Genomic DNA, 13,017 nt, shown 5'->3' with positions numbered 1-13,017 from the left:
CGCCGAGGCCTTTCCAGGCTGTCTCCTCTGCGGAGACACCTGCCCTTCGCACAGATGGCCAGGTGAGCTCCTGGTCCCATCCGGTGCCCAGCAGATGACGACCTTCCTGAAGCCCCTCCTCTAGACACACGGGGGTAGGGGGGAATGTTCTCATTGGCGGGGGACGGGAGAAGCACCCACACTCTGCCTAGCCCGGACAGGGCACAGAGGAGGGCTGGAGACTGAGCCCAAAGGCCCTCCTGGAGCCGCCACCCATACTGCACCAGCTTCGGGTCCTTGGGGCCACCTGCCCCAGCCCACCCACTTCCCAGGTCCTGGCCCTAGTCCTTCCCGAGGAGCAGCAGGGGGCGCTGTGGTCGCAGTCCCCGCGCCTGTGGGGCCCCTCCCTGGGATCCCGGCTAGCAGGGCTGAGGCTCACTGTGCTGGGTCTGAGGGGACACCAGCTGCTGGGGAGGGCCACTTCCCCGGCCAGAGCCTGGACAACAGTGTCACCGAACCCACAGTCTCGGGGCAGAACTGTGGCCATGCCTGAGGTCGGTTTCTGGGAACCGGGGTCCAAGTGTAGACTGAACCCATGAGACAGCTTACTTGTGTCCTGGCCGCGCCCTGGGATGTGGGGAAGGGGCCGTGACGATCCGGGAACCACGAACCATAGGCATAGGGGGGCCTGGCGTGCCACACATGACTGCACACTCTCTGCAAGGCCTTGGCCCGGGCAGACCACCTGCTTGGGAAAGATAGGCGGCTCCAAAGACCCACCCACGGCAAGTGACCAGCCTGGCCGGGGCCCGCCCCACGCTTCATTCCCCGTCACTTCCCCACAGCCGGGTGTCCTATGACTCCTCCATCGGGCCCTCCAAATGCCCAAGAAATGCCCGCAGCAATGACCCCATGGCCCCCGGTTGCAGGAAAGGCCCACCCCCATCTGTGCCCACAGCTCACGTAATGGAGGGTCACTAGGTAGGAGAGGTGCTGTCTCCTGTCTGAAGGGAGCAGAGACTGGAGCCAAGGCCAAAGGCCCAGGGAGGACTGTGAAGGCATCCCCAGAAGGGTGAGCCCCCATTGGTGGGAGGAAGATCGGGGACCAGGGACCCGCCAAGCAGGGAGGGGGCTGCCGTCCTGCCCTCAGGACCTGGCTGGCCCACAGGCAGCGGTAGCTTCAAGCCAAGGCCAACAGGACTCTGGAGACCCCCAGCTGGGAGTGAGGCAGCTAGCAGGGGCCACGTGCGCTGAATGGCTGTCCCCCAAACTTCGTCTGCCGGAACCTTGGGATGGACTCTCCTGCGGAAACGCGTGTCTGCAGCTGCAGTCGTGAATACCAAGTCGGACTGGATCCCAGTGGGCCCCGAGTCCAATGATGGGTGTCCTTGTGGGAGAGAAACTGGGACCCAGACTCCCATGGGACGGCTGTGCACAAATGGAGGCAGAGGTTAGGGTGACACATCTGCAGCCAAGGAGCCTCACTGCGGACACTGGGAGGGAAGCATGGGTTCTCCCCTGGACGACACCCCTTTGCTGCTCCTGGACCCCCCGTTTGGGTGACTGGCTACTGTGGCCCCAGGACGGTCAGGGAGCCTCAGGCGGCACCGCCCGGGGTCCCGGGATGGTGTTGGCTGTAACCCAGTGTGTGTGTGTGTGGGGGGGGGGCTCATGGGGAGGTCCCCAAGTGGGCTCTGCGGTGGGGGCGGGGGCAGTGGTGTGGGACCAGTTTGGACCCTGGGGGTGAGGCCCTGTGTTGGGGGTGCAGGGGCTGAATCGGGTTGGTTGCAAACGCACTGGCAACTCTGGGACGGCTGGGACCTGTCACAGCGCCCCGGAGGGCCCGGCGCTTGGATGGGGCCCACTGCATAGGAGCCCACCACCTGGGCCCTGGCCGGGGGTCCCCCAGCCTCCTGTCTCGGGCCTGCCCGGCTCCTCCCGCCGGCCAGAAGCACCATTTACCCAGAGAACCACAGAAGCAGGATGTCCTCTAGAGGAGCCTACTCCAGAAGTCAAAATAGCATGAAATTTAATTTTCCGCCTATTTGACAAGGCTTGGTCCGGGTCCCAATCAGTGGCGGAGATAAGGGTCTTCGGCCCCGGGTGTGAGCCAGCTGGGCCCGCAGCAAACACTCCACGGTCCCCGGGCAGGTTGAGGCTCCCCCCGCGGGGCCCTGGTTGCTGGGCGCTAAAGCAAACGGGCTCTATTTGCCCAGTCTGCGATGACAATGCAGTCGCCAAATATTTGCCAGCCCGGCCGGCAGAGGAGCCCAGCTATAAATGCTTGAGCCCAGGTGCAGGTGGGCCTGCCCCAAGGGAGCTGCAGGCCTTGGCAGGTAGGAGCCGGACTGGGGGGCGGGCGAGGAGGGTGCTGGCGCTGGCCGCGGGGACCTGGCCACCTCCCTTCTTCTGGAAGGCGCTATGCCTTTGGGCCAGGTGGGCTATGGGACCACCCACCCACCAGGAGGGCAAGGGGTGGGGCTGGAGAAGGAGGGCAACCTTATCGGCTTCCCCACAGCCCAGTGCTGGGGCCAGGGGGTCCCCGGCAGGGAAGAGCCCCTCCCCACGTTGTGAGCAAGAGCCAGAGCCCAGTGCGGATGGACGGCTGTAGGCAGAAGATTGAGCCTCCCGGGGTGGGGGTTCTGACAAGCAGCAAGCCCCCCTCTACTTCACACCACTTTCCCTTTCTTCCCGTCCTGCCAGGAGGCAGAAAGGCCCTCCCCGCTGCAAGCTGTCCCCACCCCCCCACCCCCCCCACCCCCCCGCTCCCTCGCACTCTTCCTCGGGGCCCAGAGCACGCCAACGCTCGGAGACAGCCCCGTCTGGCCTCAGACCAGCCCTGTCTCTGTCAGCTCCCCAAATCCCACCCCACCCGCCCTGCCCTGAGCGCCAGGCCCACACAGCTTCCCTGCTTCCTGCTAACCCGCCCAGCCCTCCAAACCCCAGGGGCCCGGGGCTCTCACCAGTGGCCCCGCTGGATCCATAGCGTCAGACGGTGCAGGGGGTTGGGGGGAAACAGCACCCAACTTGGGGCCGGGCCCCTCCACCCATGAGACCCCCGAAGCCAAAGGGGCTGTGGGACCTGGACCCAGAGCACTGACTGGGGCAGCCAGGCCCAGCTCCCAGGGTGCCCCTGGCCGGCACCTGTGCAGATGCCCCGGCGGGCCGGCCTGTTGCTCCGGAACCGCCTCTGCGCCCATGGCCCTAGTCTTTCCACGCATCCCTGGCTTCTGATCGTGGCCCCTGCTCCAGGCTCAGTGGTGGCCACACAGGCCTGGGGACCTGAGGGCTCACCTGTCCGCCCTCTGCCTCCCTCCCCAGCCACAGCTGCTGCCCCGGAGACGCGGGCTCGAGGAGATGGCTGCGGGTGTGATCCGCCCTCTGTGCGACTTCCAGCTGCCTCTGGCAGCCCGCCGGCCCTTCCTGCCCTCAGACCCAGAGCCCCAGGAGACCTCCGAGGACGAGGACGAGGAGGAGGAGGAGGAGGAGGAGGAGGACGCGCCAGAGGCTGCGGGGCTGGGCGGTAGGAGCCCAGGCCCCCGGGCCTCGGGCTGGGCCCCAGAAGCAGCTCCTCGGGGCCCTAGCAGCCCAGAAACACCCCTGCGGCTGCTGCGGTTCTCCGAGCTCATCAGTGGCGACATCCAGCGGTACTTTGGCTGCAAGGATGGGGGGCAGGACCCTGACGCCGGTGACGTCCACGCAGACGACCTCCAGTGCGCTGACCCGGCGCGCCCGGCTCCGGCTGGGCCCCCAGACGGCGACGAGGCTGCGCAGCCCGGAGTGCTCTCCCCCAGGGGTCCCGAGGGGCAGGTTCGCGGGCTGGGGCCGCTGGCCGAGCTCTTCGACTACGGGCTGCGGCAGTACCCGGTGCTTGGGGCCCCGGCCGGCAGGCGGCTCCGGCTGGAGCGCAAGTACGGCCACATTGTCCCCATGGCCCAGAGGAAGCTGCCGCTCTCCTTCTGGGAGGAGCCGGCCCTGGGCCCCCTGGGCCTGCTCCACCCTGGCACGCCTGACTTCAGCGACCTGCTGGCCAGCTGGTCGGCGGAGACTGGCCCCGAGATGCCCGGGGGAGGGGTCCCCCAGGCCCTGGACGGGGTGCCGCTGGCCGAGGCCTAGTGAGCGGGTCAGGGTCCGTGGGGCACCAGGGGCAGCAGGCACTGCCTTTCCTTCAGGGGCGCAGCCTGTCACTGCTCTCTCTGCTGGAGCCCCAGGGGCCGATCAACCAAGGTGGCCGGCCACCAGCAGGACAAGCCAGCTCAGGGAGGGACATCCCAGGCCTGGGGAGGCTAGGCCAGGCTCCTCCTGGGGCCTGGAGCTGCCACCACCAGAGGACCCCGGGCAGGGAACAGGCGGGAGCCGCCATCTTAGACAGCCTGGCCCTTGGCCCTCGGAGCTCTGCCCCCGGGAGGGGAGGGCAGGTGGGCTCAGGTGGTTTGCACACTGTGCCCCACTCTGGGTGAGGCCCACTGGCCATCCAGACCTGCCCTGAGGTCCCAGGTTGGCAGCTGCCCGCCTGGCTGGTCCTGGGGCTGCCCCTCCCCAGGCCCCACAGCAGGTGGCAGGACCAGCTCCCGTGGGATGAGCAAGGGTGTTCTCGGAGGCAGGAGGAAGGGGCACTACGAGAGTGTGTGAGCAAACACACAGTTTGCTCCCTATGGTAGGGCAGACAGAGCTGCTTTCCGGGTTCGCCACCTCAGTGTGAAGGGCTCGGCCAGCCACTGAGGGCCAGGGACCAAGACCCCAAGCCTGGGCCAACAGGCCTTCCACAGGGCCTACCAGGAGCAGGCAAAGCTCCGGGACTCTGCGGCTGTGGACAGGACGGCCTGAGACGGTGGCGGGCCTGCAGCTCGGCTGGGCCTCAGACGGGAACGGACGCTCCTGGGAAGGAGCTCAGACTCAGGTCCTTGGGAGTGGCACCTTTATTTCTGGGCAAGGGGCAAGGACATGAGCTGGCGGGCAGGCTCCTGGCGGAAGGACTTCCCCAGGAACGCGCTTGGCCTCCGCTGGGCCACCAGGTTCAGGAGGACCGCCTTCCACTGCAGCCACCTGCCCAGGAAACGCGGCTCAGGCCCGCTGGCCTTGGGGCCTCCCAGGACCACCCCAGACCCGGAGGAGTCTCCAGACAGCAGCTCCCCACAGCCTACCTCGCGGCCTGATACACGCCCCAGCGGTTCACAGGGACCACCTCTCCAGCAGCCGTGTCCTTGACGAAGGACTGCTGCTTCCCCAGGGCCGCGAGGACCCTTCTGCTGCCTAGCGTCAGGGCCCAGGGGCCCTCCTCACTCCGTAGACGCAGGATGCTCTCACGCAGGCTGGCTGTCTCCTCCATGCGCTGCGGAAAAGGGCGTGTGAGGAGCGGCTGCTGTGGGAACCCAGGCATCCGGCCCTCGGGAGATGGGACAGCCTTGGATTTCTCTCTGACAAAACAGGGTCTTATCTACCAGGAAACCCTGCTTGGGCCAGACACACAGACATACGGGCACGGGAATGCCCACAGAGCCAGGGACCTGGCAGGGAGGGGTAGGGGGCCAGGAGCTCCCCCCAAGCGCAGGGACCACTTCGCACCAGCTTGGTTTCTGTATTAAACTTGAGGTTCTGGATAGTCTTGCTGTCCTGCAAGCTGTTTTCCAGTTTCATTATCTGGTTCTGGAACTGAACATGGCCCCTGCTCGTCGGCTCGGTTGTGGTGTGCTGGCCCACGTGAGGGCAGCTCCCACCCCAGGCCCCTGCAACAGGGTCCGGGCCCCTGGCGGTGATCCGGTGGTCCTGGCCAGCACTCAGGCCGGCTCCTTTCACCATGAGGACACCCCCGGCATGTGAGGCGCCAGACAGGTGCCCCACTGCATGCTGGCTCTGTGAGCCACTGGACCTCAGGGTGTCTGGGATCTGGGGCGTCCCAGGGCCCCCTCTGCTCAGCAGGACAGGCGTGGAGGCCCCCAGGGTACCGTGGCCAGCTTGCCCTGGATCTCCGCGATCTTCCGCCCGGGGTTGCCCTCCCTGAGCAGCTGCACAGACGAGAGCAGAGTGGCCAGTTCCTGCCGCATGGCCCCGACCTCGAACTCTCTGTCAGAACAGGAGGCTCTGGGTGGTAGCCCAGAGGCAGGGGGAGGGGGAGGGCAGGGGTGCAGGGGTGCGTGCTCCACTTTGTCACCTCTCCAGTGGGACCTGCGGCGTTGCCAGCACGTGATGGACGGCAAAGCTCGAGGACTGTGCGGGCTGCCCTGGGTGGGGGCTGAGCCCGGCTACCCTCCTGCCGTCCGGCGGACGTGGCCTCACCTGGCTCGCCCCTCCGCTGAGATCTTGAGGTCCGAGTCACTCTTGTGCAGGACGCACTTGTCAGAGACGACCTCTATCTGCAACGCACGCAGGGTGGGTGGGTAGCCCAGGAGCCTGGTGGGCTGGGGAGCCGCGCCCCCAGCCCTCACCCACCTGGTGGGGCAGGCTGTCCACTCGCTCCTGCAGCTCCCTCAGCCGTGCCTCGGCCTCCTTCTGACACCGGGCCAGGCCCTCCCGCGATCTCTGCTCCAAGCCTTCCCACTCTCTCTTTGCCTGGAACACAGACACCAGTGAGGGCCGGAGCTGGGGGACGGAGGGGGACGAGGGGGGACAGACAGATCGACGGGGCCCCTGGAGCCAATGGGGACAGACGGCTCTCTGGCCACCTGGGTAGTCCAGGCTGAGTGGAACCATGTCCACAGGGAGGCCTGGCTTGGCCCCCACACACCCGAAGTCAGCAGAGATGGGGACAGATGGCCTCCCCCAGCTGCGGGAGGGGGTGACCCCGGGGTCCATCAGCGGAACAACACACAGACTGGGCACACGCCACGTGCGAGCCTTTGTAGGCAACGTCCAGAACGGGCAAATCCCCACAGGCCGGTGGCAGGTCGCGGGTCACCAGGGGCTGTGGGTGGGAGGGGCTGCTCGCCGCGCGGGGCTTCCTCCGTGGGGACAAGATAGCTGCTCAGCCCTGGATCCACAAGGAGCCGCCACACCCTGGGCCTCACGAGGGTGGACCGCACGGCATGGGGACTGTGCCGATGACGTCGTGACGAAGAAGAGGAAAGAGCCCACGGGCGAGGGCTCGTGGCCCTGCCGTGGAAGCCGCTACACACTAGGGCCCCAGTGGGCCTGCTGTGCTCACTTCGCTCAGCTGCAGGCTCAGCGTCCGGTCCTGCAGGTCCAGCCTCCAGCTCAGGGCCACGAAATGGTCGCTCAGGTCCTTTACCTGCTTCCCCAGCTCAGCCAGCGACACCTCCAGAGCCTGGCTCTTCTCTCGGAGCTGTGGGTGGGCAGGGGAGGGTGGGCTGAGTGGGGCTGTCTGGGGTGGCGGGGGCCCCGGGGTCACAGACCCGGCCCCCACCGCCCTCACCAGCTCTAGCGCGCTGTGGGCCTCCTGTCGGGCCAGCTGGCCGGCCTCCAGGCTCTCCTGCAGGAAGGCGGCCAGCTCCCCGGCCTGGGTCTCTTCCAGGTGCCCCTTGCTGTCCCTGGGGGTTGGTGCCAACACAGACTGTCCTTCAGCTGGGCCAGGCCAGCTCTGGAACCATTCGGGAGAACCCCAGGGAGCGGGGGATGGAGAATGATCAGGGAGCCCCCCTGGACGGGGCTGCGTCCAATGGTGAGTGCAGAATCCTCCGCGGGGCGGATGGGAGCCCCTGTCCGAGGGCGCTGGGCGCCGGGGACACCCACCAGGCCTTCTGCTCGGCCAGGAGGATCCGGTTCAGCGACATCTGGTTCTGCCGCACAAACTTGGTCAGCTGGATCACGGCTTGGTCCAGGCCCCGGCACTGCTCCAGAAGGCGGCCTTCTTCCTGCTGAGAGGGGAGAGGTGGGCCTGAGCCCCCCACCGCCCCCGTCGCCACCACCCCCAGCCCTGGGCTGCCCACCTGACGTTGCCCTTGCAGGGCCTGCGCACGCTCCTCGGCCTGCTCCTGGAGCCTCTGCCACCGGCCGTCCAGCTCTCCCCGCAGGCTGCTCTCCGCCTTCAGCCGGGTGCTCTCTGAGGCCTTCATTCTCTGTGGGGAGACCAGCCCCCACCGGCTGTGAGCAGAGAGGGTGCGGGGGTGGGGGGCACGGCCCAGCCGCAGGGCCAGGGCCCCCACCTTCTCCAGGGCCAGGAAGCTCTTCTGCAGGAAGCCACACAGCTTGGCCTCCCTCTTGAGGAAGCGGAGGCTCATCTCCTCGCCGAGCTTGGTCACCTGGGCCTGTGGGAGTCAGTGCGGTAGCCGTGGGGTCCGACCATCCTCCTGGCCTCGTCCAGCCCCTGCCCTGCCCACCCCTGCCCCAGACCCAGGGCGAGCTCGGACTGCTCTGTGTCCTGGCTCGACTGTGTCGACCCCAGGCCGTGTCCCCTAATGCCCTGAGCCTCGCAGCACTGCTCCCACCACACCCTCCTTAGGAAGGCAAGGCCCACGTGTCCTCCCCGAGGGCCAGGCACGGGGACTGTGACGGGCCCACAGGTCAAGCTTGTGGGGATCCAGACCATGGATGGTACTCGCGGCGACCACGGACGCTGCCCTGGACAGATGGCAGATGCCGCATCGCGTCCCGAGGTGGGAGCCTCCGTCAGGGCAGCCGCGCGCACATGTGCGCCCACACGCTTGCAGACTTGCACATCGATGCGCACACGACGTCCTCAGCCCCGGGGCCCACAGCCCCTCCTTCTCCTCCCCTTCCTACTGCATCAAGGATTGGAGTGTGTCCAAGCTGTGGTGTCAAGGCCGGGGCTCCAGCTCCCACAGCCACGGGGGTTGCGCCCTGAGCGCCTGCCAGCCCCTCCCATGCTGTGAGGGTGCTCTGCGGAGGGGGTCGGCAGGCTGTTTCTGTAAGGAGCCCAAGGATGTGGGGTCTGTGCCCAGGGTTCTGGAGCAGACCCAGAAATGGGCCGGATGTAACAAATGGGTGGGGCCATGTGCCGATCCAGCTTGGTGAACACCGGTGGTGGTCACGGCCTGCTGACCCTGGCCTAGGGGGCGGTGCGGGATGGCCGTGCTCCCTGCCCGTGCCTGGAGGACCAGGAATCCCTGGGCCTGGGGCCTTTGGGAGCTCCTGGTCCCAGCAGGGCACAGTGTCCCGATGGAGCCAAGACACGAGCTCCCCAAAGGGCAGCGGCGAGGGGAAAGCCACTGAAGCTGGGCAGCCGAGCTATGTGGGCAGCAGCTGGGCGCGCTGGGCCGGCGCCGCGGCCCCCAGGCTCTGTTTGCAGAGCTGAAGAGGCTGCGTCTCGAGCAGGAGGGGATCCTGCTGCAGCCCAGGGGTGGGGCCGCCCCGGGAATGGCTGAGAAAGGGGCTGCAGGCCTACAATGTTCTGTCTCTAGATCTGGGCACCGGTCACAGGACGGGGGGGCAAGGACCAGGGGCAGAGACGCCACCAGGGAGCGAACAAACGTCCATGCTGACAGACGAGCTCCATCTTGGCTCTGCCCACATCAGCAGCTACGGGCCACACACGGACGTGGGGTCCCTGACGCGTGGCTCGTGGGATGGAGGGAACTGAAACGCTGGCTCCCTGCAGACAGAGCCCCCTGTGGCTGGTGGCCACGGACTGGATGGCGCAGGTCCTCGGGAGCACCCCCCACACCCTGGGCTGCACGACATGGCCGGGAAGGATGGCTCGCCCGGCCGCCCCGGGCCCAGCCTCCCTCCTGGTACCTGCAACTGGGCCACCTCACGGTCCACCCTGTGGCTGGCGTCCTCCTGGCTCCTCTGTAGGGCGCTGCAGGCTGCTTCCCGGAACTGCTCCTCCCGCTCCAGCTTCCCGGCCAGCTCCGCCAGCCTAGGACAACAGCCGCAGGTCCCAGCCGCCCCACCGGGGCCCTGAGACACTGTGAATGCTTCCTGGGCCCAGGCCTGCCGCTGGGGGGCCCAGGCTGACCTACAGGCTGGCGAGGCAGGTGGGGTAACCCCACCTGAGCAATCAGAGACAAAGGGCAAGACATGGACTTCCGTGGCCCCAGGTGGAGAGCCCAGAGCGGCCTGGGCTAGCGCGACTGGATGGGAGAGGATGCAGGGCATCTGGGCTCGCACCTCCATTCCCGGTGCCCACACAGGGTGGGTCCTGAACCAGCCCCTCCCGAGGGAGGCCAGCGGCACCCACCTGAGGTTGGCCTCCTGCTCGGTGTCCTTCCGCTCACTGTCCTGCAGCACCTGCTTCCTCCGGATCTGGGTCAGGGCCTCCCGCACCTCCACCAGCCTGACACACAAGAGCCGTTTAGGTCTGGGGCCTGCCCGGCCTACACTCCCGGCTGCCTCTGGGGGGTCAGGGTCCTGGCCCAGGGGCCCTAGCTGCAGGCCCCCCGCCACAGTCACGCAAAGCCAGACCTCTGAATTGGGCCGCAGTTGCACATGACTTCCCTGAGCAGGATAAGGAGGAGGGACAGGCAGATGCCCTGGGGTCCCGCCCCAGTCGCCGCCTTCCCCAGGCCCCCAGCCTCCCAGTTACGCCTGTACCTCCGGGTGGGGGGTACCTCTTGTCCAGGGCCTGCATCTGGTGGTTCTGGTTCTGGTTCTGGGGGCTGGGGAACTGCAAGGAGGAAGGGGAGGCTAAGCCTCGCGGCCCGGCCAGCACAGACGGGGGCCTGAGCTGAGCGCGGGGGGTCCCGGGAGCAGGGGAGCTCGCCTCTGGGTGGGCATGGCGGTGGCTCACCTCGAGGGCCTCCTTCTCAGGGGCCTGGGCCACCGGCCGCAGGTCCTGCCGCAGCCTCTTGAGCTCGGCGTCCTGCAGCTGCACGCAGGCCCGGAGCTGCAGCATCTCCCGCAGCAGACTCAGCACCGCTCGCTCACAGCGCTCCTTATGTCCCCGCAGGGACGCCACCTCAGCCTGCAAGTCGGCCACCCTGGCCGGGGCGAGGAGCAGGCTGAGTTGAGACCCGCCTGCCGGGGGGGACGGCCCAGCTGTCCCTCCCCAGCCCTGCCCAGGCTCACCACTGCTCCGGCTGCGTCCAGCGCTTGGGGGAGTCCCGCTCTGGGAGGGAGGTGGCGGACGCCAGGGGGCTTGACTCATGCCTCCCCATCTCCTCCAGACTCAAGAGCTCGGGGCTGGCCAGCTCTTCCTCCAGGCAGAGCCCCAGGCCCCCCAGGGTGACAGTGCTTGTCTGGGAGGGGGGTGAAGCCCCCGACGACGGGGTGCTAGCATCCAGCTCTGCAAGAAGGTGGCTCCCGGGCTGATGGGTGCCGGCTCCTAGGTGGGGCTCAGGATGACGGGGACCAAAGTCACTGCAGTGATCGGCTGAGCGTGTCTACTGGGCTCAACTTGGCCGGTCGGCTGAGTCACACAGGCTGGCCCAGGCGGCGGGGGGGTGGGGGGGGCAGGAGCTCAGCTCTTGCTCCCCCGCAACGGGGAGCTCGTACTCAGAAAGGCCCAGACCCCCGCCTGAGAACTCACAGCACCAGGAAGCAGAAACAGCACTGTGTCCTGCCTGCCCCGCGCCAGAGCAAGCCCCCGGGGCAGTATGGCGCTCCTTGAGGGGTCAGGAAACAGAGCCGCCCCGGGAGGCCCACAGTGCACCCCCCGCACAGGCCCTTCCCTGGACGGGCCTCCCGGCTTGGCCCCTGTTGGCACCAGGCTCACCTGGTACGGCTTCAGCCACTGGCCAGAGGCCCTGGGCCTCGCGCCCACGGCTGCCGAGCACTGGACACCAGGGCGGCCGGAGGGAGGAAGGGCAGGTGGGGCTGGAAGGCTCTGGGGCCTTGGGGGGCGCGTGGGGTGTCAGGAAGGCGCGCCTGCCCTCACGTCGCTCCTTACAGGACAAAAGTGCGGCAGACGAGCGGCAGGTGCTCTTCTGGAACCATCCTTCTCTCGCCAGAACCTCGTGACTTCGTGGACCAACTGCCAATGGAACTTGGGCCCTCGACCCTGCCGGCCCCCCACGGCCCCAACTGCCCATTGCCAGAAAGATCTGAGGGGCACCGCGGAGCCAGCTGGCGTGGGCAGCGGTCACTGGCCCAGGAGACAGGGCCGGGAGAGCCGGGCGCCTGGGTGGGAGGGACGTGCAGGTGCTCACAGCCAGCCGGCAGGAGGGCACAAACAGGGCGCCCCCGGAGCCGGGGGAGGGTGCAGGCCACAGGCATGGGCTGCACGGTGCCTACAGATTCCTTGCGGCCACAGTCAGAAAGCGAGCAGAGACAGGTGCAAGTTTCCAGTGTTTTATTTCCCCCGCAGGGACCCTGGCTCAAAATGTCATCACCATGAATCACTACGTCCCTGCTTTCCCACCCCAGGTCAGGCCAGCGCAGACCTGATCCCAGTGCCCAGTGAGCCAGGCACTCACTCACCGAGGGCAGACTGGGCCTTCCCCAGGACAAGGCAACTATCCCAAAGTCAGCCCTGATCTGGGGGCCTTTCTGAACCCCACAGCTCAGAACAGCACCCAGACCAAGGGCCCCCAGGGGGGTCCAGAGTCCAGTGCTAAGATATCCCACAGACAAGCATCTGCCACAACTGCCTCCGTCCCCTCCGGGGGGTCAAGGCAGCCCCGTCCCGGATGCCCCTGGTTAGCGGCCTGCAAAGCCCCGACTGCTGGACCGTGGCGTGTGCTGGGCAGGAACCAGGGAGCCAGCGCTGGCCGTCAGGATATGATTCTTTTATTTCTCCCTTCCAGAGCCCCCAAAATGTTCGTCACCCTGTGTCCCCCAGAGGGCTCCTGCCAGGAAGGGACTGGCTTTTGAAGGCCCCACTCCCTTAAAAGGGGCCCAAACCAAGATGGACGACTGTCCCCGCCCCCAGGTTCTGCCACAGCGGCAGCCAGGTAGCCTTGTCTCAGAAGCAGTCCAAGGAATCACCTCCAGAAAGAGTTCCTTGGGGTCCTGGGGACACAGAAGAAGCAGAGTGTCCTTGCTCCAGGCCCACTGGCCCATCCCAGAGCCCACCTGCCCCAGGACCGGGACCAGAGCTGCCCCAAAAGGTGGCCCTGGGCCAAGGGTCCTTGAAGGCCAATGGGAGCCGTCCCCCCTCAGAAGTGCCAGTCTCTCGGTGCACACAGGCGACAGCCGTCAGTCCTGACGTCGGGGTGACGGAGCTGTTCAGACCCACGGATGGTTCTC

General features: G+C 67.3%; 2 protein-coding genes across 2 annotated transcripts; one reads left to right on the top strand and one right to left on the bottom strand.

Moving 5' to 3' along the window:
* The first annotated feature begins 3,336 nt into the window (after positions 1–3,336).
* PERCC1 (proline and glutamate rich with coiled coil 1) lies at positions 3,337–4,095 on the top strand. Its single transcript, XM_044234115.1, has one exon. The coding sequence runs from the start codon at positions 3,337–3,339 to the stop codon at positions 4,093–4,095; it is 759 nt and encodes a 252-aa protein (XP_044090050.1).
* A 785-nt stretch (positions 4,096–4,880) lies between these two features.
* On the bottom strand, positions 4,881–11,766 carry CCDC154 (coiled-coil domain containing 154). The gene is made up of 18 exons (XM_044233955.1): positions 11,720–11,766; positions 11,546–11,663; positions 10,900–11,213; positions 10,622–10,811; positions 10,443–10,498; positions 10,073–10,168; positions 9,628–9,751; positions 8,079–8,180; positions 7,863–7,991; positions 7,666–7,787; positions 7,349–7,463; positions 7,121–7,258; positions 6,409–6,528; positions 6,256–6,332; positions 5,925–6,042; positions 5,545–5,631; positions 5,124–5,311; positions 4,881–5,025 (listed from the first exon to the last, which is right to left on the bottom strand). Exons 1-18 carry the CDS (start codon positions 11,764–11,766, stop codon positions 4,899–4,901), a joined length of 2,268 nt encoding a protein of 755 aa, XP_044089890.1. The 3' UTR covers positions 4,881–4,898.
* Between the last annotated feature and the right edge of the window lie 1,251 nt (positions 11,767–13,017).

The sequence above is a fragment of the Neovison vison genome, chromosome 14 (genome assembly GCF_020171115.1).
Source record: "Neovison vison isolate M4711 chromosome 14, ASM_NN_V1, whole genome shotgun sequence".
NCBI classification, from domain to species: Eukaryota; Metazoa; Chordata; class Mammalia; order Carnivora; family Mustelidae; genus Neogale; species Neogale vison.
The sequence above is the reverse complement of the archived record's forward strand: the minus strand, read 5'-3'. Positions and strand labels throughout refer to the sequence as shown.